The 23027-nt window shown below is 36.0% G+C and overlaps 1 protein-coding gene and 1 long non-coding RNA gene across 3 annotated transcripts in view; one reads left to right on the top strand and one right to left on the bottom strand.

Moving 5' to 3' along the window:
- The window catches only part of LOC146737817 (uncharacterized), a 104205-nt gene that overhangs the window by 11829 nt on the left and 69349 nt on the right, over nt 1–23027 (bottom strand). Inside the window, exon 1 of one of the 2 annotated variants that reach the window (XM_085504140.1) lies at nt 5309–5486. The exons of the other annotated variant lie outside the window; for it this stretch is intronic. Coding sequence (XP_085360266.1) covers nt 5309–5341 — 33 coding nt within the window. The 5' untranslated portion in view covers nt 5342–5486. Of the gene's footprint in view, nt 1–5308; nt 5487–23027 lie in introns of those variants that run through there. 2 annotated transcript variants of the gene reach the window in all.
- On the top strand, nt 21297–21848 carry LOC146737818 (uncharacterized). The gene is made up of 2 exons (XR_014930746.1): nt 21297–21368; nt 21812–21848. It is a non-coding gene; the product is annotated as an uncharacterized LOC146737818 (long non-coding RNA).

Genomic DNA, 23027 nt, shown 5'->3' with positions numbered 1-23027 from the left:
ATTTCAAATATTATATTAATTCACAAACAAAATAAAGATTTTCAATAACATACAAGTTTTCCCACAGTTGATGATTGTATGGCAATTACAAGGCTTCGCCAGTTTTACTTTGGAAGAAGTTGAAAACAGGTAACAGGAAGGGGCTACATGACTACATCTTTTTTTTTTGAATTTTAATCAAGCATGATTTTTTTAATTTTTTTTTTTTTTTTTTACAAATGTCTATTTCAGGGCAACAGAAACAAAAACAATAAATGTGTAGGTAGGCATTTTAACAATTGCACAATTAATATTGGATGAAAACGTCATTACCGATATAAATCATAATCATAATTAAAAATAAGATCACATTTAATTTAGTCAGTTTTCATAATGAAATACATAATAACATGTATTTATAAATTTGAATAAGGTTCAACGGCCTTTTCATTTAGTGCCAATTTATACACCATAAAACCTCTAGTTTAGGTGTCACACTCAGAGAAGAGTGAAAGGCCTTTGGTTCATAGGCATCGCGAAATGTTGGAATTGAATCCCCCCCAAAAAATTCACATACTGTAACATCCATTATTTTTTTTATAATCTTGTTGATAACGAAAAGTAAAGTATGTTCTAAAAGAAGTTTCGAATAAATACAAACATGAATACATTGCTTAGTGGTTAGTACCAGTAGCGAATGATCACGGTAGCACAATCTGGTCATTCTGTGTTTCGCAAGTGAATAACTTACTTGTTTTCGAAGTATTGCAATTGTTGATTATTATTCAGTAATGATTATAATAACGCACAAAAATTTAATTCGTTGAATTTTTATAAATTGGAAGTAATATTCAACTTAGTTTCATCGTAAACGAATGATTTCGGTCGAATGTAAATGCGCGAAGCGATAGATATCCGCCTTGTTCTCATTTACACGTGGCTCATTTAAATATGTTAATGACGGTTCAGTGACCTCGTGGTGAACGCAACGCGGTAGTAGATTTACCGATGTTCTGGCAAGATCTTTATGCTTTGATTTTGACAGGGAAACGGCATGATTTTTTTTTTTAATCAAAAAATTAGTTGTTTTCAAAATATAAACTGAGCATTCAAAGAATAATTTAACATTGTTCGCAGAAATAACAGCTCATTGTCGAAACGAAGCTTGCCCATTCGGGCTATTCACAATAGGTGTCAATGACTACGGTAAAATATAAATTAGACTCTTTTAGGCGTCAGGAGTGAATGAAATATATAATATATTTAAAAAAAAACTAAAAAAAAAATGCCGAAAAAACGCCGGGCGATTTCATGGACCGTTGCAGACTACTCGACCGAACGTCCATACACGTGTTGTCACTGCACATCGGCCATGTTGAATCGTACGAGATCGGCAAAATCTTCAATACAACTAACAGTTTAATGCTCACAACATAAAAATACGAATATAATCATATGCAACCTACTATTATATAATGAATAAATTGATCGACACAGGGACATCCCCCCCCCCCCCCGAGTTGTGGATTTTTCGGAAATCGCGACACAAGCAAAAGACCGGATAACGATTTACTAACTTGAAACTATGTCCCCATGAATTAATCGTCCGTGTACAATAATTTGACAGGGTATACAATTTACAAACTAGTTTCATAGATTGGAGACAATTGTTTGCTTTTTTGGCTTTTCACAAGAATATAAAGCTGGTAATCATCATAATATTCACGTCCGTACGTACGTCACAGAATGTACACCAATCGTACCCCAAAATACATTCAATTTTGTAGAAACTGGAGAACTTACCTTTGCAAACACGTCTCTTATGTCGCCTTCTTGAAGTTCTTGAAATCAAATAAGGTTACTAGTTCTTCTAGTAACTAGTGAATGAGACCACTGAGCCGAACAGAATACATGTATAAACAGTACTATAATAAATTGCACGCAATGGAGAAATCAAGCGCTAGCGTTACTCACAGATCTAATCTACTGTAAAATATTTTATTTCAGCTGGAATTATCATTAGCTGAAAAGACTTTTTCTGGCTGTTTTTGTATTGAATTTATTTTCATTGATTTTTGACAAGTTTGACTGTAAAATATAGGAAAAAGGGAATATTCGCTGGATTTTATTTTAACTGAAACATTCCTTCAGCGAAAATAGCAAAAAAATGTTGCAAGCAAAAATAAAGTATTTTACAGTAATTAATTTATTCTGAGCATGCGCAGACGTTCTGTCAATGTTGCCGGGAGAGGTAATTTTTGATAAAAATCGGGAAAAAGACCCACTTGGGATTTTCAGATCTGGAAAAAAAATTACGTGCATACTCGGAAGACACTTGTTCATCAACCTGCCAAGTTTCACTGATACCTGCTGTAGAATTTCTGAGAAAATGTTGGAGACGGAAAAAGGACAAAACCTGAATTATAAGTCCCCTTTTCAGGCTGCGCCTGAACGGGGACTAATCAGTCAAAGCAAGTCAGAGATATGGGTCTAGAACCACATTCATTGAAAGGAAATTTTGAATCTTATCTGAAAAACAACATTATTTGCATCAAGATCCCATAATGTCTAATGTATATACCGAGTTTGAACAAAATCCATCTGTAAACAGCCAAGAAATGCTTGATTTTGATGATTTTTAGCACAAAATGGCCACCATTCGGCCATCTTGAATCAGATCATAAAACAAATTGATGTGCATATGTATAATATCATGTATGATGTATTTGTGAAGTTTGATTATGACTGGCCTAGGCATTTCTAAGATACATGTCCGGACCACGCATGGAAGGGTCAAAACATAAGTCCCACAGGACTAATAATCAAGTCTTTCTCTGCCACACAAAGGCAGCTCCACGCTACATACAACCCTACAAAATAATTCTATGAACCAATGAACGCTGCTCTGCACACATGCAGTAGTGAGGGAATATGTTCACATATATTCTAAAATTAAAAAATAATCACATTATAGAGTTCATAATACAGAAAATAGCTAAATAGAAAATGAAGCAGAGCATCATGGGTATTCTCTATTTACTGATCACAAACTGATGAGTGGCTAAGAACCAATTCAAAATCGCCTCAACCATTCAACATAATTTTCTACAATTTATAATACACCATAAAGTACATGAACTCATTTACAATTCTGATCAAGTATTTCAATGCAAAATGTTATAGTTTGGGTGTATTTGAAGACTGAATTTTAGTTATACATGTATGTCACAATTGAAATGAGAACTTTGTTTTATGTTTGAGGTTAATGCCATGATGAGGACAGGCAGAACCACAAAGAATTTCGAATTTTGCTTGTTTTGGATAAACTGCTACATATCCATGAACATATCACCTTGCCTGAACATATATTGGTGGAAATTCAGAGCCATAAGTCAGTGACCTTCGTTAAACCGCTGTTTACAAATGCAAATTTTCTGCTGCTGACATGTTTCGTTCTAATTTTGAAGCGATGTGCACAGTAACGCAAGAGAAGACGTGCCAAACTTATTTGCATGCACAGAAATAGTATACAACGGCGTAAAAGAATGCAGAGTTTTATTAATGCATGTTGTAGACAGCGAACTAAATTTATTTTGTCCACGATTGGAGCTGCTGTATGCTCTACTACAGCGACCCGATCAATGTGGAAACGTGTGCAAAGTAATGACTGGTGGGATAGATGAAAGTCGAAGATACAGTGTTTCGCATGCGCGCACATGTCGTTTTGGGGTGTAATGTAAATTTGCAGGTGTGATATTGTGCTTCTGAGTGTACCAATCAACGTCACAAAAAATAAATTTCCTTCTATCGACTATCAGCAAACTGAGAAGTTTTTTTCATACATAATATTCACAGCCAAAGCTTGCCACAAAGCCACAAAGCTTAGCCCTGGGCTAAGTGTTCACCCATACTTCGTTAGCCTGTGCTAAGGTTCTGGGCCGTGTCTTAAAATCAGTTCAGATTTTACCCGTACTTAGCATTCCTTAGCCCATGCTAAGCACTCAAGCACGTTTTCTTAGCACAGGCTAAAGAATTTGACCTCTTAGCCCGTGGCTAAGATGCTGGATTTATGGTTTGCATAAGTTTACAATTTTTCATTTTTTTATTGGCCCAACATCAGTGATGAATACTGGCTAAATGGCTGATGTTGATAAATCATCAGTGACCATTTGAGATAGTTTGTCTTCCAGAGTTGTATACGGTATATATTAGTTCACCTATTTTTCGTTCAAAAATACGCTATAATTTCATCTCAGGCAGAGACGTAGAATGTCAGTTTCATTATTGTGTGAACGATTTCAACAAAATGGTGATTACTCGACCCTTAGTTTTCACATCGTATTTTATGTGGTATTGTGACTGTAGTCACTATGCATTTCTGTCTAGAACAATATTTTGGTCATCTTTATGTGGTTATATTTGAACAAAAAAATGTTAAAAATCACAGCTATTGTCCCTTTGAGTCTAAACAAAAAGTGTAAAAAACACCAGATTGTATGTTCAATATCATGTCAGAATATATATTGATGATCATTAATTCAGGATGGAGGTTTATTTCCCTGAATTTGTCAACACAGAAACAAAATAACAATGATTTAGGCATATGCCTAAAATTATTCTTGCAATGTTCAATAAGAAGTCAAAAATAGTATTTTTTTACCAAAAATATTCTCAAAAATTTGTGAATTGAGGTTATCATCAAAATATGACATATTTTGAACAAAGACACACTATAATTTATGCAAGTGTATGCACTACTACGTCTGGTTCATGTATTTATGATGACTGAAGGTGACTCACAACATTTTAAACTGGTTTTCATGTATTGACTGAATGAAATAATAAAAATATTCCACTATCAGCATCAAATGTGTGACCTCTATCATGGCTGCTGTGTACTGACTACATAGAGGGATTAGTGAAAGCAGTTACTGGAATACACAGCATGTACACAATGTAACAGGTATACATGCACACAATTTATAGTATCAAGAAATAAGTATATACAATATATTTATAGTCTGGAGAAAAATATAATAATTAATTTTTATATTTATATTTTTAATCAGCAGTGATGTGAGTATTTTTCCATACACAATATAATGTCTAAATTTTTAAATGGTTATATATTTTTAAATAATAACATAATTTCATGTTTATGAAATAATACATGTAATAGTTTATATGATTGTGTTTTTGATCTACAATCAAATCGATAACTTTGAATATTGCAAAATGTGACGACATTGAAAAATAGGGATTATAAACCATAAACCATGTTGGCTGAACATTTACATTGTACGTAGTTCTGTAGTGAAATTTCACTCACCAATGATCCGTTGAACCCCTGAACTTGCAACATATTACAGTTGATCTGTGTCTTTCAAGCTAGCAACTTGTAAATAAATAACACATAACAAAGACATGTTCCATGCAAGATAAGATATTAATGCCCCTTGACTCCACAAACATATACTGTGTGTGTATTATCAGATATGATTTCATCAGCCTCATGTGATCTACCTTATTTGCATAGCTTAGGCCACCTCATCACTAACAGTGGGTCATACCATTATGTATTATGGGGGTAGACAGACTATAAAAAAGGGGTTTAGTTGTGGTAACATTTGTTTTGAATCTATCACTCAACTAATTAAATCTCTTTAAAGCAATATAAATGAAAATGAACCTCAGATTAACAATGGGACAGCAGTGGATGGATTACCACATGAATATACAATCATATATTTATTTTTTCAAAAAAAGGTTGCATGCATCTCTACACAACTAAAGAACAGTGCATTGGAAGAGGCAATTTTGAAATACAAAATGTTGACTAAAAGTAAACTACTAATTAATGCCACAGCCTATGATGACATAATTTCTATAATGCATCACCTACTGAATTTTAACTACTGTAGAAAACTTTATTTTCGCTTGGAATTTATTTTCGCTATTTTCGCTGAAGGGATGATTTGTCGGGAACAGACATGATGTCTACGTTACGATTACTTAACAACCCAGATACCAAGTTTAATAGCTAGATCAAATACAAAGCTAAACTGTCGCCTGACATCTGGATCATGTTTGACTTTAATTACTACATCGTGTGTACTGTATATTTAATAGCTTAGTGTCTTTCTGAATAAACCAGTTGTGTGTTAACCATCATACTGTAAGCATCATCTTGTACCAACTATCCCTATACTCGCCCACATGATTCCGTGAAAATAAAATCCAGCGAATATATTTTTTTTCCTATATCAGTAGAATTTATTTTCACTGATTTCCTAATCAGTGAAAATAAATTCTATACAAAAAGTCTTTTCAGCGAAAATTAATTCCAGCGAAAATAAAGTATTCCACAGTAGTTAGTTGAACAACACAATATGCAGTTGTGTTTTTGTGCGCACCAGTCTGAAACCTGTGCATTACACACTTTTTTCTGCAATTTTGTAAAAAGGTAAATTGAGAGATGTTGGTAAAACGAGAAAATGTTTATTTTCTGTTTCAGAGGAAGTTTTGTCAATCCCAAAACAACCTTTTATGCATGTATTCTGAAATAAATTTTTCTTAAAGCAAAAGCAAATCATTTTTTTAATGACCTGAAGGAAATAAAGCAATCCAATTTGGGTGAGTAAACAGGACATTTTATATTTGTAATCATCAATATGTTCAAACAATAAAGTGAAGAAAAGATGGGTTAATACTCCCCTATCTATTGTTCATTTGACAACAAAGTTTGTATAATGCTATTATTTATGAAGAGTTCTTGATTTGACCATTTTCTTAATTGCATTGCAAGTGATGTGACACCTATTCAACTAATTCAAGATAGTTTAATTGCATTGCAAGTGATGTGACACCTATTCAACTAATTCAAGATAGTTTAATTGCATTGCAAGTGATGTGACACCTATTCAACTAATTCAAGATAGTTTGATTGCATTGCAAGTGATGTGACACCTATTCAACTAATTCAAGATAGTTTGATTGCATTGCAAGTGATGTGACACCTATTCAACTAATTCAAGATAGTTTGATTGCATTGCAAGTGATGTGACACCTATTCAACTAATTCAAGATAGTTTAATTGCATTGCAAGTGATGTGACACCTATTCAACTAATTCAAGATAGTTTAATTGCATTGCAAGTGATGTGACACCTATTCAACTAATTCAAGATAGTTTAATTGCATTGCAAGTGATGTGACACCTATTCAACTAATTCAAGATAGTTTAATTGCATTGCAAGTGATGTGACACCTTTTCAACTAATTCAAGATAGTTTGATTGCAATGCAAGTGATGTGACACCTATTCAACTAATTCAAGATAGTTTAATTGCATTGCAAGTGATGTGACACCTATTCAACTAATTCAAGATAGTTTAATTGCATTGCAAGTGATGTGACACCTATTCAACTAATTCAAGATAGTTTAATTGCATTGCAAGTGATGTGACACCTATTCAACTAATTCAAGATAGTTTAATTGCATTGCAAGTGATGTGACACCTATTCAACTAATTCAAGATAGTTTAATTGCATTGCAAGTGATGTGACACCTATTCAACTAATTCAAGATAGTTTAATTGCATTGCAAGTGATGTGACACCTATTCAACTAATTCAAGATAGTTTAATTGCATTGCAAGTAATGTGACACCTATTCAACTAATTCAAGATAGTTTGGCTGTTTAAATTTGTTTACAGTATTCTATGCTCAGTTCAAAACAAATCATAATTAAAAAACTAGAGATTATACACCTGTCAAAGTTACTGGTATAGTATATTTTTTTATTACCTTATACTAAAATATGGTTGGATATTTAGAGCACTAACGAATTTTCACTTACGGTCCGGTTAGATCAAAAATACACCAAAAATATTCACTTTTGAGATATCATTTTTGATATGTGTTGATTCTTGGATGTTTTATCTTCGTCGTCTTGTACTTCGTTTAGTAATTCAAACTTCCCAGTTTGCATAAAAAGGGAGAGTTTTGCAATTTCCACATCAAAAATTTCCTTTGCTTCATTATTTTCTGACAGACGGCCGCTTTAGTATGTGCTCTGTAACATGCAGCATATGAACCTAAAAACCTTAGGTAATCAAACAAAAATGTTGTAGTACTATAGTCCAAAAAGTATGTTCAAGCTCTGCATTTTTTCGGAGCATAAAAACGATTTACTCTCTCGCTTATTGTGACATCCTCAAATCAACTGATTTCCATTCCCCTCAAGAGTCAAAATGGTACGTGCCTCCATTTTACACTACGACTCGAAACAGTCTTTTTTGCCTGACGTGTTCATTTGACTTAAATAATGTTTCAGTGGCTGTCGCTGTCGTACTCTGAGTCTTGCTGATAACATTTTGGTTAAAATCCACGTAGATATCGTCGAAAAAATTACAGAAATCTTTCATCTCTTTGTCAACTAACACTACGGAAATCAAATTAGCATAACAATGCATTTGAAGGTTGTCACCATTTTATCCAACAGCTTCCCACACCAGTGTCACACCACAGACAATAAAACATTTAAACCTTTGTTGGAAAATTCATGTGCATTGAATTGCGTTTTTAAGTCGCGTACCTTAAATTGCGTTTTAGAGTCCCCTAAGTTTGTTCCAAAGACGCACCAGAGATAACCAGAACATTGATTCGTTTCAAAAACGTTTGTTGTGAAATTCACGTTTAAAAAACCTTTTTGACCTTTGTCACCTATTCCCCTACCAGTGTGAATTACAGTACTAATACCGGATTCTGCCAAATTGGCCCTGGGCCGTTAAACAGCAGTTCAGCTTTTAAAAACAAGCAGCCTGTCGGCTGAGATAGCTCCGCTGTTAGCAATGCACATTGCAATTAAAGAACAGAAGATATCATTAGAAAATTAACAATATGTATAGTATCAAAGCAACAAGACTTACTGTTTTCAACAAGAATTCAAAAATATCACTTTTCAATATTCACCAAAATTAGAGAATTGAAGATATCATCACAAAATGAACAAACCATGCATGGCACAGTCCCCGTTAGTTATCAAATTTAAGATATATAGATTTGTTTATAGTAATATAGCTGGAATATAAACATGTCAGGAATATGATGATTGTTTAACATTTAAATGATTGACATTTGTATCTGATCGTCAAATGAGGATTGAGAGATATTGCTCTGGAACAGCATTAATTAAAACAAAATCAGCCATTATTAATATATGTATAATGAATATATGAAATTTGAACATAGTCAGTCAAAGCATGTCAGAGATATGGCTCTAGAAGCCCATTCATTAAAACAAAATGGCCACTAGTCAGCCATTCAGAATCCGATCTAAAAAATAAAACAATTTTTTTAGCACAAAAATAGCCACCATTAGGCCACTTTGAAAAGGAACGTCAAAACAATATATCCGTATATCTGTGACATGATGTATAATGAATATTAACAATTTGAACATAATCAGTCAAAACAAGTCAGACATATGGGTCTGGAAACCCATTCATTAAAACAAAATGGCCACCGGAGAGCCATTTTGAGTCTGATCTGAAAATCCATCCATAAATGCCAGAAATGCTTGATATTTGATGATTTTTTAGCACAAAAATGACAACCATTCGGTCATTTTGAATAGGATCGTCAAACCAATATATCTGTCTATCTATGACATGATGTATAATGAATATTTAAAATTTGAACATAATCAGTCAAAACAAGTTGGAAATATGAGTCTAGAAGCCCATTCATTAAAACAAAATGGCCGCCAGTCAGCCATTTTGAATGTTATCTGAAAAACAAAATTATTTGCATCAAGGTCCCATAATGTCTAATGTATATATCAAATTTGAACAAAATCCATCGGTAAACAGTCGAGAAATGCTTGATCTTTATGATTTTTTAGCACAAAAATGGCCGCCATTCGGCCATGTTGAATCAGATCGTAAAACAAAATGATGTTCATCAAGGTTCTATAATGTCCAACGTATATACAAGGTTTGAACAAAATCCATCTGTAAACAGCTGGAAAATGCTTGTTTTTGATGATTTTTAGCACAAAAATGGCTGCCTTTCGGCCATCTTGAATCAGATTGTGAAACAAATTGACATGCATATGTATGATATCATGTATGATGTATGTGTGAAGTTTGATTGTGATTGGTCCAGGCATTTCTAAGATACAGGTCCGGACGCACGCACAGACGCACGCACGCACGGACACACGGAGGTCAAAACATAAAAATCTGAGAGAGGACCATATGTAGTACCTATATATGTAATATCAAAGCAATTGGACTTGGGTTTTTTAACAAGAAGTCGAAAATATCACTTTTTACCAAAAATGACAAAAATATTCACCAAAATTAGAGAATTGAAGATATCATTACACAAGAGTTGGCAGAGCCATCTCGATGCTGGGAAAATAAGAGTGTGTTTTGGAGCAATGGATTGGCGAACAGGCAGAAAAGCAATTTCAAAAACTTTGACTTTGTTTTAATGAAAACTTGAAGTACCGGTATACATGAGGGTACGTATTATTATTTATTTATTTTAGAAACTCAATTTTTAACTGAAGGAATTAAACTAAATTAAATAATCATGTTAGAAATGACTACTGTTCAACTCCGGACGTATAATTGTACTTAGCGTATGTTACTATGACAGTCAACCAATTCGAGAAAAAGAGTCGCCAATGACTAAATGCAAGGTCACAGCCAAATCGCTGTTTAATTGAAATAAAAAAATCAAAGAAAACAGAGAACTCTAAGACAGGAAGAGAAACACGAGCGATGTATTCGAACAAGAGGCATTACAGCAGCCAAGTTTGTTTCACCTCGATCATTGCAGTAATACTCATGATGCACTATTCCCATAAGCGTGGGTATGTGGAAGTTCATAGCCAAGCGTACTGCGGTCAAGAACAAGGTAAGAAATTACGTGATGAGACCTTCCTGGTTTGCCGTCGATTTCCGGGTTCGGGTGCGTTTCATACAAGAAGATAGATACGAACTACACCGCCGAGTGTAGTAGACATAATCACGATGCCAATAGGAAGTTCGAAGGAAGCTAATGCAGTTGATTTTGTGCATACTTAGATGACGACTCCACGCTATACGCAGTGTGAAAATGGCAATTTAAAATTTGATTGCAGATTATCCCGGGCAGATTTATATAATAATACAGTTTGATAACACAGTCAGTCACATAAAATCCATCAAAAGGGAACTGCAAGTCGTATAATGCCATAACAGTACCATGATTTTACAACTTTCGAAATACGTTCGCTTTTATTGACGTCCACTGTACAACAGTTTAATGTCTTCCCGTTCGCAAGAACACAAGGCCTAAACTATCAGAAATTCGTAACACATAATTCGAGTGATGGAATAATAAAATTACTCAATATTTGTAAATTCAATCCATCAAAAAAGTATAAAAAACATTTTTATAAACATTTTTTATTATATAAATACACTTTGAAAAGATTCAAAATTAGAAAGTATATTCTGACAGGAGTTTCAAATAAAAACAAACATTAATGCTTTCCTTAGTAGAAAATGATCATGGTACGGCACTAAAAAGTACGGTACCGTGAATAACTTGTTTTCGAAGTGTTGATTATTACTCAGTGGTGATTAGAATAACGCACGAAAAATGCAAATGCAAGTAAAATTCAACTTAGTTTCACCGTAAGTGAATTATTTCGGTCATATGTAAATGATCGATGCGGTACGACATCCGCCATATAGTTTGAATGCACACAAGGCGTTACTTGACCGGATAGGTCAAGTCGCTAATTAACCAATCAAAAGGCTGGATGGTACCCAAGTGTTCAAATTACCTTAGTTCATTTAAATATGTTAATGACAGATCACTGACTTCATGGGGTACGAAACACGGAAGGGATTTACCGATAATGTAGTACAATCTTTTGACTTTGATTTTCATGGGGAAACGACATGACTTTTTTTTAAATCAAGAAATCAGTTGTTTTCGAAAACTTGCGACACACAGACGTATTCATAAAGAGTATTGACAAAAGTTGTCGCAAGAACAAAAGCAGTTTCACTGCGTGTTTGACATCCTAACACTACTGAACAATAAAGAGGTGTGAATATTTTTAGGCACATTGTCGAAACAAATGAATAGGATTAGAAACAATGTACCAGCTGGTTGAAACAAAGTCAGTCACGGTCTTGTTGAATTGGGGGTGCGGTTAGTAATAGGTACTTTTCATGTTTTCAATTTTTGTTGAGAACTTTTTAACACGGAAGCCGAAATCGGAGGTGCGGTCAGTATTAGGTATGTGGTTTATAATAGGATTTTAACGGTAATTTTTTTTATTTAAAAACAAATCATGTCGCTTTCCCATCAAAATCCAAACAAAAAGATCGTACAACAACATCGGCAAATCTCTTCCTGCTGCGGTCAATAACATTAACATATTTAAATGAGCTATGGTAATTTGAACACATTGGCATCATCCATCGTTTTCATTGGTTAATTATCAATTTTACCGTCCACATCAAAACATGGTGGATATTCATTTCTACAGCATCGAGTGTTGAAAATGTGATCGGAATCATTCTCTTTAGATGAAATAAGTTGAAATTTATTTGCATTTCATAACAATTCTACGAATTTATTTTTTTTCACGTTATTTTAATCATTACTAGGTAATAATCAACAAATGTGAAACGCAGCATGACCGGATTGCGCTACCGGTTCGTTTTTATTTGAAACTTCTTTTAGAATATACTTCCGTTAAATAAAATAATTGTATTTGGCACACGAGGTATGTTAATTTGATTTTTTAGGGGAAAGATGCGCGGTCTACTTTTTAATCCAGCAAAAACAAAATGTATAAAATTTAATAAATTGCAACTTCAATAGCATCTTTCGTTTGGGTGGTCCAACTGCCGGCGTTGAAAATCGGCATAAGGTGGACTTTTCAATTAAAATATAAGCCCCCAAAAAATATTTTATATTCATTTTTTGAAAATTTGAACCCCAAATAACAAATGTGAAACGCAGCATGACCGGATCGCGCTACCGCGATGATTTGCTACTGAGTAATGCAGTTGGGTTCCTTTTTATTTGAAACTTCTTTTAGAATATACTTTCGTTATAAAATGAAACAAAATAATTGTATAAAATTAAAACAAAATGTATAAAATTAAATAAAATGCAATAGTGTCTTTCGTTTTGGGTGGTCCAACTGCCAGCATTAAAAATCGGCGTAGATGGATTTTTCATTGAAAATATAAGCCCCTAAAAATATTTGATAATAATTTTTTGAAAATTTGAACCCCAATTAAGGGCCCACTAGCTGTGAAACCGCCCAGGGCGATTTTTGGGATGGGCAAATTTATGGCAGAATCCGGTATTTGTTTCCCGAGAATCTATAATCAAGTAATGGGTGAATATAGAACATGTTCAAGCCCAAAATTGTAGCAATAATGTTCATGTCGCTGTACGTCAAAACACACTCTTGATCTTGACAACATTCAATTACTGACCACTGAGCAAATAAGTGGAAATACCAGTTACATCACTCATGAAGATTGATGATTTGATTGATGACCGGGATAGATGCAATAGTGATAATTTCTATGCAATGTAAAATCATATGGATGCTGTGGGCGGCGAAGGCCCACAGATTGTTTTGATTCTATGGCCGGCTCTCTTCACACGGGCAACTGACATTTGCTGACTTTTTTCACAATTCTGACGTGTTCTTGGCTGTATATAACAGTCAGACACTGACAAGTAAGTAGGTTGGTACTGGTAAACAGCCTGGGACATAGTCAATATAGGAGTCTGAGTCAGTTAGGCCCTGAAAATAGCGTCATCGCGCAGTATTCCATTAATGAACAGAGTTCACATAACAATCTTATGCTTACAAATAATCCCATAATTATTGACAAGTTGTTACTACCTTATACTAAACAGATTTTTGGTATGTGTTGGTTCTTGGATATTTCAGCTTTATCGTCCTGTACTTCATTTAGTGATTCAAACTTCCCAGATTTTGTAAAAACAGAGAGTTTCCTGATTTCAATATCGAAAACGCCTTGGTTAATTATTTGCTGAGGGACGGCCGCTTAGGTACATGCTCTGTAACTTGAAGCACTTGAACCTAAAAACGTTGGATAATCAAATTCACTGAATATCTTTATTTATTCAAATATGTACACATCAAATCTAATTGGGGTGGGTATTGCCAAGCAAGTTTATGAAATTATAAACAAATATTTTCGTAAATAACACTGACTGCGAAATACGCCTTTGAGAAGTATTACTGATGGAATATTTTATATTGCAATTTCTTTTAATTTGAATTAGTTGTATTGCAATGCATTAGTAATAATGTATATATATATATGTACATTCCTTTATTTCATTGTTGAGACTAAGTTATACAGTTTGATACGTACTTCAATTTATTTATATTGGAAAACGGTTATGAGGATTATTATCAATTTCAATAAACAATATTCAACTATCCTTTGCAACACCAATAAGATCATAATGGTAATGTTTATTGGTCTTTGAAACTAGAGGCATTATCAGAGCATGGGTTCTATTTTGGAACTCCTGCTAGGATGGTATTCCCAGAATAGCGCCAGGAAACATGAAACTTTAATTCTCAACAAGGATGAAAGGACCAGTAACTGAGACAAAGCCCTACTCCCCGAGAAACCCACCAGATACGAAACCCACTTACCGCGAAAGCCACTCACCGCGAAGCTACTAGTACTATCTATAAAATAAATGGCTTTTGCTAATGAGAACAAATGCAGCTGAGGGCTGGTGTTAAAACTCTAAGACCATGACAAACACATGCAACAATTTGAGTGTTAATGTACACAAAAAAATAACTTAACCTAACTAACAGCACTGATTATTATTCAGCCATGGTCTGATAACAAAAATATTATTTCTTTTGTTTGCTATGAAATATGTATCAACTTTGTGTTATCATCAACAAATGTTTTGGAATGCTTGATAAATTCCCTACACCTGAAAGGTCAAGAATGCCATTAAGCTATCACAATACCATGTCAAAAGACAATATAATTTATGTATAGTATTAGTAGCTTCGCAATGAGTGGTTTTCGCGGTGAGTTGCTTTCGCAGTGAATAGGGCTTTGTCACAGTAATTGGTGCTTTCGTCAGAGTTGAGAATTTAGGGGTTAGCATACGTTCGCTGGTTAAATTCTTTGGCCTCAATTTACAGACTGAAACATACATTTTACCCATACATGTTATATACCATAATAAAGATCTTGTTTCAAACTTTGGAAATATGGCATTTTTTTTAAATAATGCAAATACCAAGTCACGTGATCACAAGAATACGCGAAAATGGAGCAAAACGGTTAATGACGCAATTAATAATTAATTTGCAGCACGAGTGAATATATTTTTTTATGTAAATAATATAGAGGGGTGCTTCATGTACAATGTTCTTCGTTTTTTGGCAACTACAATTTGTTTTTATGTAGCCTTATGCCTTATTCTAAATGTTTGGACGTTAATACCCGAGTAAAAACAACATGTCTCAATATAAAACTAAGCAACAAATCAAAACAAAGGCAGACAGAAAAAAATCCAGGAACATTCCTCCAGTACTCTATATAGCGGTAAAGTTAACCAAAAATGACGACAATCTGACTTTTCGTTTGTTAGAAATTGCGTAGAACTATGTAGAAATCAATTTCAAGAAAAACCCAAGTTCCATGCATGGGCTGAGTGAAAGAAAATATTTAATCTAAGCCTAAAATAAAACCTAATATTACACCTGTTTGTGTATTTGTTAATTTTACATGTTTGCCATGACAGTATATCTAAAAAAATCTCCTCTTTTGTTGATAATTTCCATTGTTTGGAATGTCTGTTGACCGTGCCCCAATAATTTGTTCGGGAAATCGATCCCTGTTGGTTTCTCCATACTGAGTTTAGGACGGGCGTCGGTCCTGACGTCCGGCATTCATCACAATCAGCCGAGACAAAACATTGACCGCAATTCATGGGGATCATGTCCAGTAATTTGTGGGCTGAAAACCCAAATAATTAAACAAGTATTATTATTATATATATTTCAATTTACATCGCGAAACTACAACAGAGCTTGGTTGTTCGCGGTGAAACAGCCGCCTTGAAGTCGACACAACTTGAACGAGCCATTTCTTACCTTGAAATCAAAAAAATAAAAATTCCAAGAGCATCGGGGAATATATTAATAACCATTTTTAGCAATCGCTAGATTTATTTTTATCGGAATACATAAAATGCACGAGATTTTCGATATTTATTGGCAACTTCCGCTCTGAATATGGTTGAAAATGTGGGTGTGGTTCTCCCGCAAAATCCTGATAATACGGACAAATATGTTTCTGTGACCCAGATCGTGCTCCGATCAGGTGACTTTCAGCAAATCAATGATGTTGTACCAAAGCATATTTGACGCTAATTGAAGGGTCGTCATACCATCTAATCTCCGGCTTCCATTCACATAGTTTTTTTTGTTCTGTGACAGGCTTCAAAATTATTCACTGAAAAACATTGGTATATTTTGACTAACGGAGGGGATTTGACCTCAGTTGAGAAAAAAGAAAAACTAAGCTGAGTCCACGGCGAATCAGTTTTCTTTGTTAGTCATGAAATAAGGTAACCCAGCCCTGAAGGACTTCCACGTGAATCCTGATTTTCGAATTGTTCATCGTCTGGCCACCAAATATTTATTTATAACTAAATTTGGCACGTTTTTTTTCTGAATTATTCATTTATGTCAAGCTCTGTTCTATTTTTTCAGAGCACTTTTACGGTACGTATAGATCGAGCTCATTCACTGATCGTGACTTAATTTTGAAAATTCAATGTCAAATTATACCAGACCAACGTGGTTTTGGTATCGTTATTTTTGCAATTAATCATTAACATTTTCCTTGTTTCTCTGCTCTGTCGAAAGAAGTTACCTATGCCCTTTTCACGTAACTGTCTTATTAAAATAAAATATTACATGTAGAACAAGCACCGAAAACACGTAACAAGAGGTCCCAGTTAAGTTGCTTTGACGATTGAGTGTCATGCAACAATTAGATTTGAAAAACCACCATTTCGACTACTCATGTGTGATCAGTGTTTTGGCGAGCAGTCAATGTTTTCAATGAGCGAGCGAGCGAAAACAAGAGCGATTAAAATGCTGTCTGTTTCCGGTCAGACAAGGCCGCGCAGTCGGAAATCAAGCAATAAGCTGTGGATGTAAAAGCGGAAGGCTGGGCGAAATGAGTACCGTAATTACATACACAGTATTGATATGCAAATCGGATCTTTCATCAAGTGTCAATTAGGATTACTTTCATGCTTGTGTTGTGCTTGTGTTGGTGGTATATATAAACAATCACACGTGGCAATGTTTTAAAATAGAAAAAACATCGAAATATGCCTTATGAAATGGAGTTTTTGTTTAGAATAAAAGCACAGTCATAGATACTGTCATAACCATCAATAATTTAAAATAAAAAAAAATATTGAAAAAAAACACATTGAAAGTATGCTAACCACTTAATGTTTATTCTTAATTTGTTATTTAATTTATGCAGTTGCTTTGCCAGGAGTTCCTAAATAAGATCCATGCTTAAATTCACTATGTTCAATTACCCAATTACCCTCCGGTCAGTCAAAATGACTATTTTGAACTGTAGGCAGAGTCAGACACCAATAGGTGGCGGGTTTTCCGAGCAAACAGAAAAATGATGAAAGTCTTCCCCCAGTCCAGGATGAAACACTCTACAGTAATCCCGTACTTGTTCCCGTACGTTCTCAATGGTGGGGGACAAGCCCGACCTGTAGCCAACGATCGCTTCGTAGGACAAACCCACTTTGTCAAACAGGTGGATGAAGGAACCTGCTACCTGGCCAATAGAGGGATGGTACGGATCAATCTCCCTTCCGCTACACCAATCAGTGTATGCTCGCAAGCTAGAAATGTAGACCGCATTGGTGGAATCCCTGTTCGCCCTGGCCAGAATGTTGGCAGCCCGCTAAGATAAAGCTTTCGTATGTGCAGGTCTACTGAGAGCCTCTATGCGTGTAAGTGATACCAGCTGGGCTCGTTGGTAGTGCGCCATCTGGTTGGGACAGCAGGTCCGGTAAGTCCGGAAGCACTACTGGTGTTTCGACTAGCATTTCCGACAGAAGTGGAAACTAGGCCTTGTTTGGCCAATTGGGTGCGACCAATGATAATATGCAGGTGTGCACCTGTTGAAGTTTTCTCCCGTCGAGCCGGTGAAAATTCGAGAAAACAACACAAACTCAACTTTGAAGTAATCCCGAACAACCAAATTTATATATGTTACACACGTAGGTCTAGTCTTGTTACACTGTTCAGGAGAGTCTCAACAATCATCCCAAAATACCTTTTTCTGCGAGTTTTGGATGAGTATCCCCAAGGTCTGATGTAGTCACTAAGCTGTGACCTGGCCGCCACCCCCCTTGCAAAGGTATGCGTCAAACACGCTTCCCCCGCTGCCGAGGTAGACAACCTCCTGAAGAGGGTGAGGAGCCACTACCTGGCTCTTTCCTCCCTGGGGGCACTCCACTACTCTTCCCTTCCATTGAAGGGTATGAGCGCTTGCCTCCTGGCTGACTGGCTGGCTGGCTGGCTAGCGGACGACACCCTAGGGCGTTGTGTTTTCTGTGCTTGGGGTGCCCTCCGCTTGACCCTTGGCAGGGCCTACTAGCTAGCTGATTCAATCTGAATCCTCTGGTTCATTGCACTCCGAGACTGTAACCACCATTCCCCGAACAAAGAGAGTGGAAGATGTCCAGTCTGCTTCACTGAGGTGGGGAAGTACCCCCTGACTCAGCTTGCCGGTGAAAACACATGTGTCTAAGGTCGCGTCTCGTTGCACAGTAGTGGCCCCGGCCAAGAGAGCCAGGTGAAACTAGGGGAAGTTGCGCTTAGATGTGCGATGGCCCACCAGTGAATGTCGCCTGGTCTAGGAGGCTGGTGCGTTCTGCATCCGAGGTCTCAGAGTCATGTGTGCGCACAATAATGTGCTCAAGCAACTATGCCCTCAGGGCGTGATGGATCGTCTCAGATTGAGCTGGTGAGAACGATCATGGAACATGGCTGTCCCTCTTTACCCGGTTTGCCAAGCAGAAATTCATGGTACCGGGGTCTGGAGAAGGAGCCTTGGGATCCAGTTGGGGGTATTTTGGTCTCATCCCACACTTTGGGGTCTGATCCCGAAACCACATCGACCGGGTAGCGTTTGGTCCAACGTAAAGTGTTGCATAACATTTTACCCCACCTAGGGGCCTTAAGCGTTACCTCCTCCGCAGCTGACCAACGTCCGCCCATCAACACCGTTTGTGCACCCTACGTCCCACTCCGCACTCGGACGGACATGGAGAGATGTGCCGACAGGGTTGCTTTGCATCCAGATGCCCGTGATCCCATAAGTGTTGAAGCAACTGTAAGTGGTCGCTTTAGGATAAAGGGTGGAGGTATTTACATTGTATCAATAGGATCGATGAAACTCTGTATCACCCCAAAGGCGTGATGGAAACCGAGTCGTTACGAATGGAAGACTGTTACAGATGGAAAACCGGCTGTATCCGACGCAAGCGAACTGTGTCTCCTTTTCACTTTAATTATGTGAGAGAGAGCGTGTTCTACTGTGCGTCTCACGACAGGGTTGGTTCCCTCTGGGGACGCACGTAGGTCGGTAAGAAGGGAGTCAAAACTGACCGGACACAAGGATAAATTCGTTACCGTTGTACCATTACTGTGCGATTAGCCTGAGCCTCACCCAAATTAGTGGGAGAGCCGCGGCTGGGAACAGGGGGTTCCCAGGAAGAGACGTGTTTGAATGCAAATGATGCTTTCGTGTTTCTTCCTGCTTGCCCACTGGGGCCCACAGTGGAGTCAGCTCACTCCGACTGCGTCTGATCTACCCGGCCTGCCATGGACGCAATTTTCCCCGACAGTCCTTCGACCAAAGCTCTCAACTCAGAGGCAAACCTGGCACCATGCGAGGAAGGATGCACAAAGGGACCCGCCACGGGCCCCATAGAAGGAAAACATAGTTGAACTCTGGTGACCTTGCCCTTTGTTATATAATATAATTCCCTTTATCATAGTTTGTTTCAATATAAATATGCATTGTCATAATTAATTTTGAATACAAACAAGTTTTGGGGTTGAACCAACAGTGGGGAATCAGTCTACTGAATGTCCTTAAAAGATGTAAATATCTTACAAAAACATTGGTGCCTTATTTGTTTAATTATTTTAAGGGACATAATTTCCAGCTTTCTTCAAAGTAATTCAGATATTTTAGTATAAAAACAAATGTCTCATTGAAAAAACAAGCAGCCTATCGGCTGAGATAGCTCCGCTGTTAGCAATGCACATTTCAATTAAAAAACTGAAGACATCATTAGAAAATGAACAATATGAATAGTATCAAAGCAATCGGACTTACAGTTTTTAACAAGAAGTCGAAAATATCACTTTTTACCAAAAATTACAAAAATATTCACCAAAATAAATTAATTAGAGAATTGAAGATATCATCACAAAATGAACAAATCTGAGAGAGGTCCACATGTAGTACCTATATATGTAATATCAAAGCAATCGGACATACAGTTTTCAACAAGAAGTCGAAAATATCACTTTTTACCAAAAATGACAAAAATATTCACCAAAATTAGAGAATTGAAGATATCAACATAAAATGAACAAATCTAAGAGAGGTCTACCCAAGGTACATATACACCAAGTATCAAAGCATTCAGGCTTGTAGTTTTCAAGAAGAAGTCGAAAAAGTAAAACATTGACACGGACGACGACGACGGACAATCACTCATATGATAAGCTCCGCTCGACAAAGTCGACAGTGGAGCTAATAAAAAACTGCCGAAAAATGGCCCTGAGTGATTTCTTGGTCCAGTTTATTTTTTTTAAACTAAAACTGCCGTTTAACCACCCAGGCCGAATTTACGACAGAATCTGGTCAATCTGATTAAAATAAGATCCTGGTTTGGGCTTTTTTTTTTTTTTTTTTTTTTAAATAATATCATTCATATTTTTTCATATATTCTATTATTTATTTTTTTCAAAATTTATTTGCTGGTATTTTTTTGAAGTTTTGGTAATCGCGAAAGCCCACAAGGATCTGACCAACTACCTATACAAATCGCGTTCAAGTACCTCTCCGCTGACGGGATTAGTCAACCAATCACAGAGCGCCTTACGAAAACATGGTGATGCACTTTGCGCGTGCGCATGAAGTGGTCACAAAAAAAATGAAAAAAATGGCGGCGCTTACCGGCCAATCGAGCGAGAAACTCGGAACAAATAATTGACCATGAGGTGAGTATTTGTTGAATATGACATGTTTCCTATTATGATTGAACTATGTCGGGTATTGGTGGACGTTTAGTCAAGTAACAATATTTATATAGGCGAAAATGCGTACTTGTGTGGATATAAATAAAAACAACAGTGTTATTCACAGGCGCTCGGAACGTTTCTTGGATAATAAAAAATGACCTAAAGTAGAATCGACATAATTAGTCAGTCGCCTACCACTCATGTTAGTCACATTAACAAGGATACAAGGAGATTGTGTTTTAATATTGTCGCTTCCTGTCTCATTAATGAAAGACCAAGTCACAGTCCCTCTATCCTCTACTGTCACTGGAAATTGTTTAATTTGACTGGTTCATCTCATTTCGAAATCTATACTTCCTGTTATTATTTTAATATCTTGGTGATTAGTTTCTAAGTGATTGATTAATTGGTAATTCTTCCAGATAGACAGTTTGACTTTGTTGGGATTTAGTGCAAAAATGGCCAGAGATATCCAGATTGATAGAAAGTTGCCAACCTATATATATGGTACCCCAAAGGAACAAAGCACACCTTCATAGACATGCTACATCAACACCATGGTGATAAGATTGTATTATTGGTAGTTGATGAAGTTCATACTATTCAAAAGTGGTAAGTATATTGCTTGTATGCTTGCTTGTAAAATTTGTATGCATGTTATTTCCATAATTGACACTAGAGGCATTTTGAGTCTATTTGTAATTCTAAACCACTCACTGCATCATGGGAAAGAACTTCCATTGTATATATAATCTGGAAACTGACTAAATTCTTATGTAAATTTTATGAAATTTTTCAACAATATTAGGATTTGTATCACTATATTAATATACAATTTTTTCATCCTATGTCAGAGATTTTTTGAGAAACAAAAAAACAAAAACATTATCACCATATACATGTACCACATTTTGGACTCTTGTAATCTCGATTTTATTTATTTTATTTTGAGTATCCTGATGGCCCAGTACCGATAATGATAAAACTATGACAAACATGACCTAATCTTGAATTCAACATGAATCTCTTTAACATCTAAATTTAGCATAATTTTTTTGATCAATTTAACAGGGGTGAAAAATCTGATGCAAGTAACAAAAGCAGGCGAAAGGCACAAGAAGAGGCATTCCGAACTAGGGAACTGAGATAGTTTTTTCCTGGTGTCGGAGTTTTGGCATTAACAGCAACAGCATCAAAATGTCTGCAAAATCAGATTAAGGAAAATTTAATTATGCAGACTGCAAAGTTGTAAATGTTTGCCCAAACAGAGATAATATCAGACTATCTGTTTTGAAGATTCAACGAGATATCCCATCATCATTTTATTGAATGGTCGACAAGCTACGAGAAGATCTACATGAATCCCAAAGGACAATAGTATACTGTTCATCTATTGATGCAACAGAAACACTTATTATTTTTTTTAAGGAGGAATACCCTCAATTACAGCGAGACGGATAATACAGTTCAGGAATCGCACTTAAAAGAGTTTACTAAATTATCTACTTCTAATTTTGAGATTACTTTTTGTACAACAGCCCTTGGGCATTGACATGAAATCAATATACCATGTACTTCACTATGGGTCATCATTTGATCTCGAGAGCTATATACAAGAATCTGGCAGAGTTGGAAGAG

Source organism: Saccoglossus kowalevskii, chromosome 10, assembly GCF_978046115.1.
Source record: "Saccoglossus kowalevskii chromosome 10, keSacKowa6.1, whole genome shotgun sequence".
NCBI classification, from domain to species: domain Eukaryota; kingdom Metazoa; phylum Hemichordata; class Enteropneusta; family Harrimaniidae; genus Saccoglossus; species Saccoglossus kowalevskii.
Note: the sequence above shows the minus strand (reverse complement) of the source record. Positions and strands in the feature narration are given on the sequence as shown.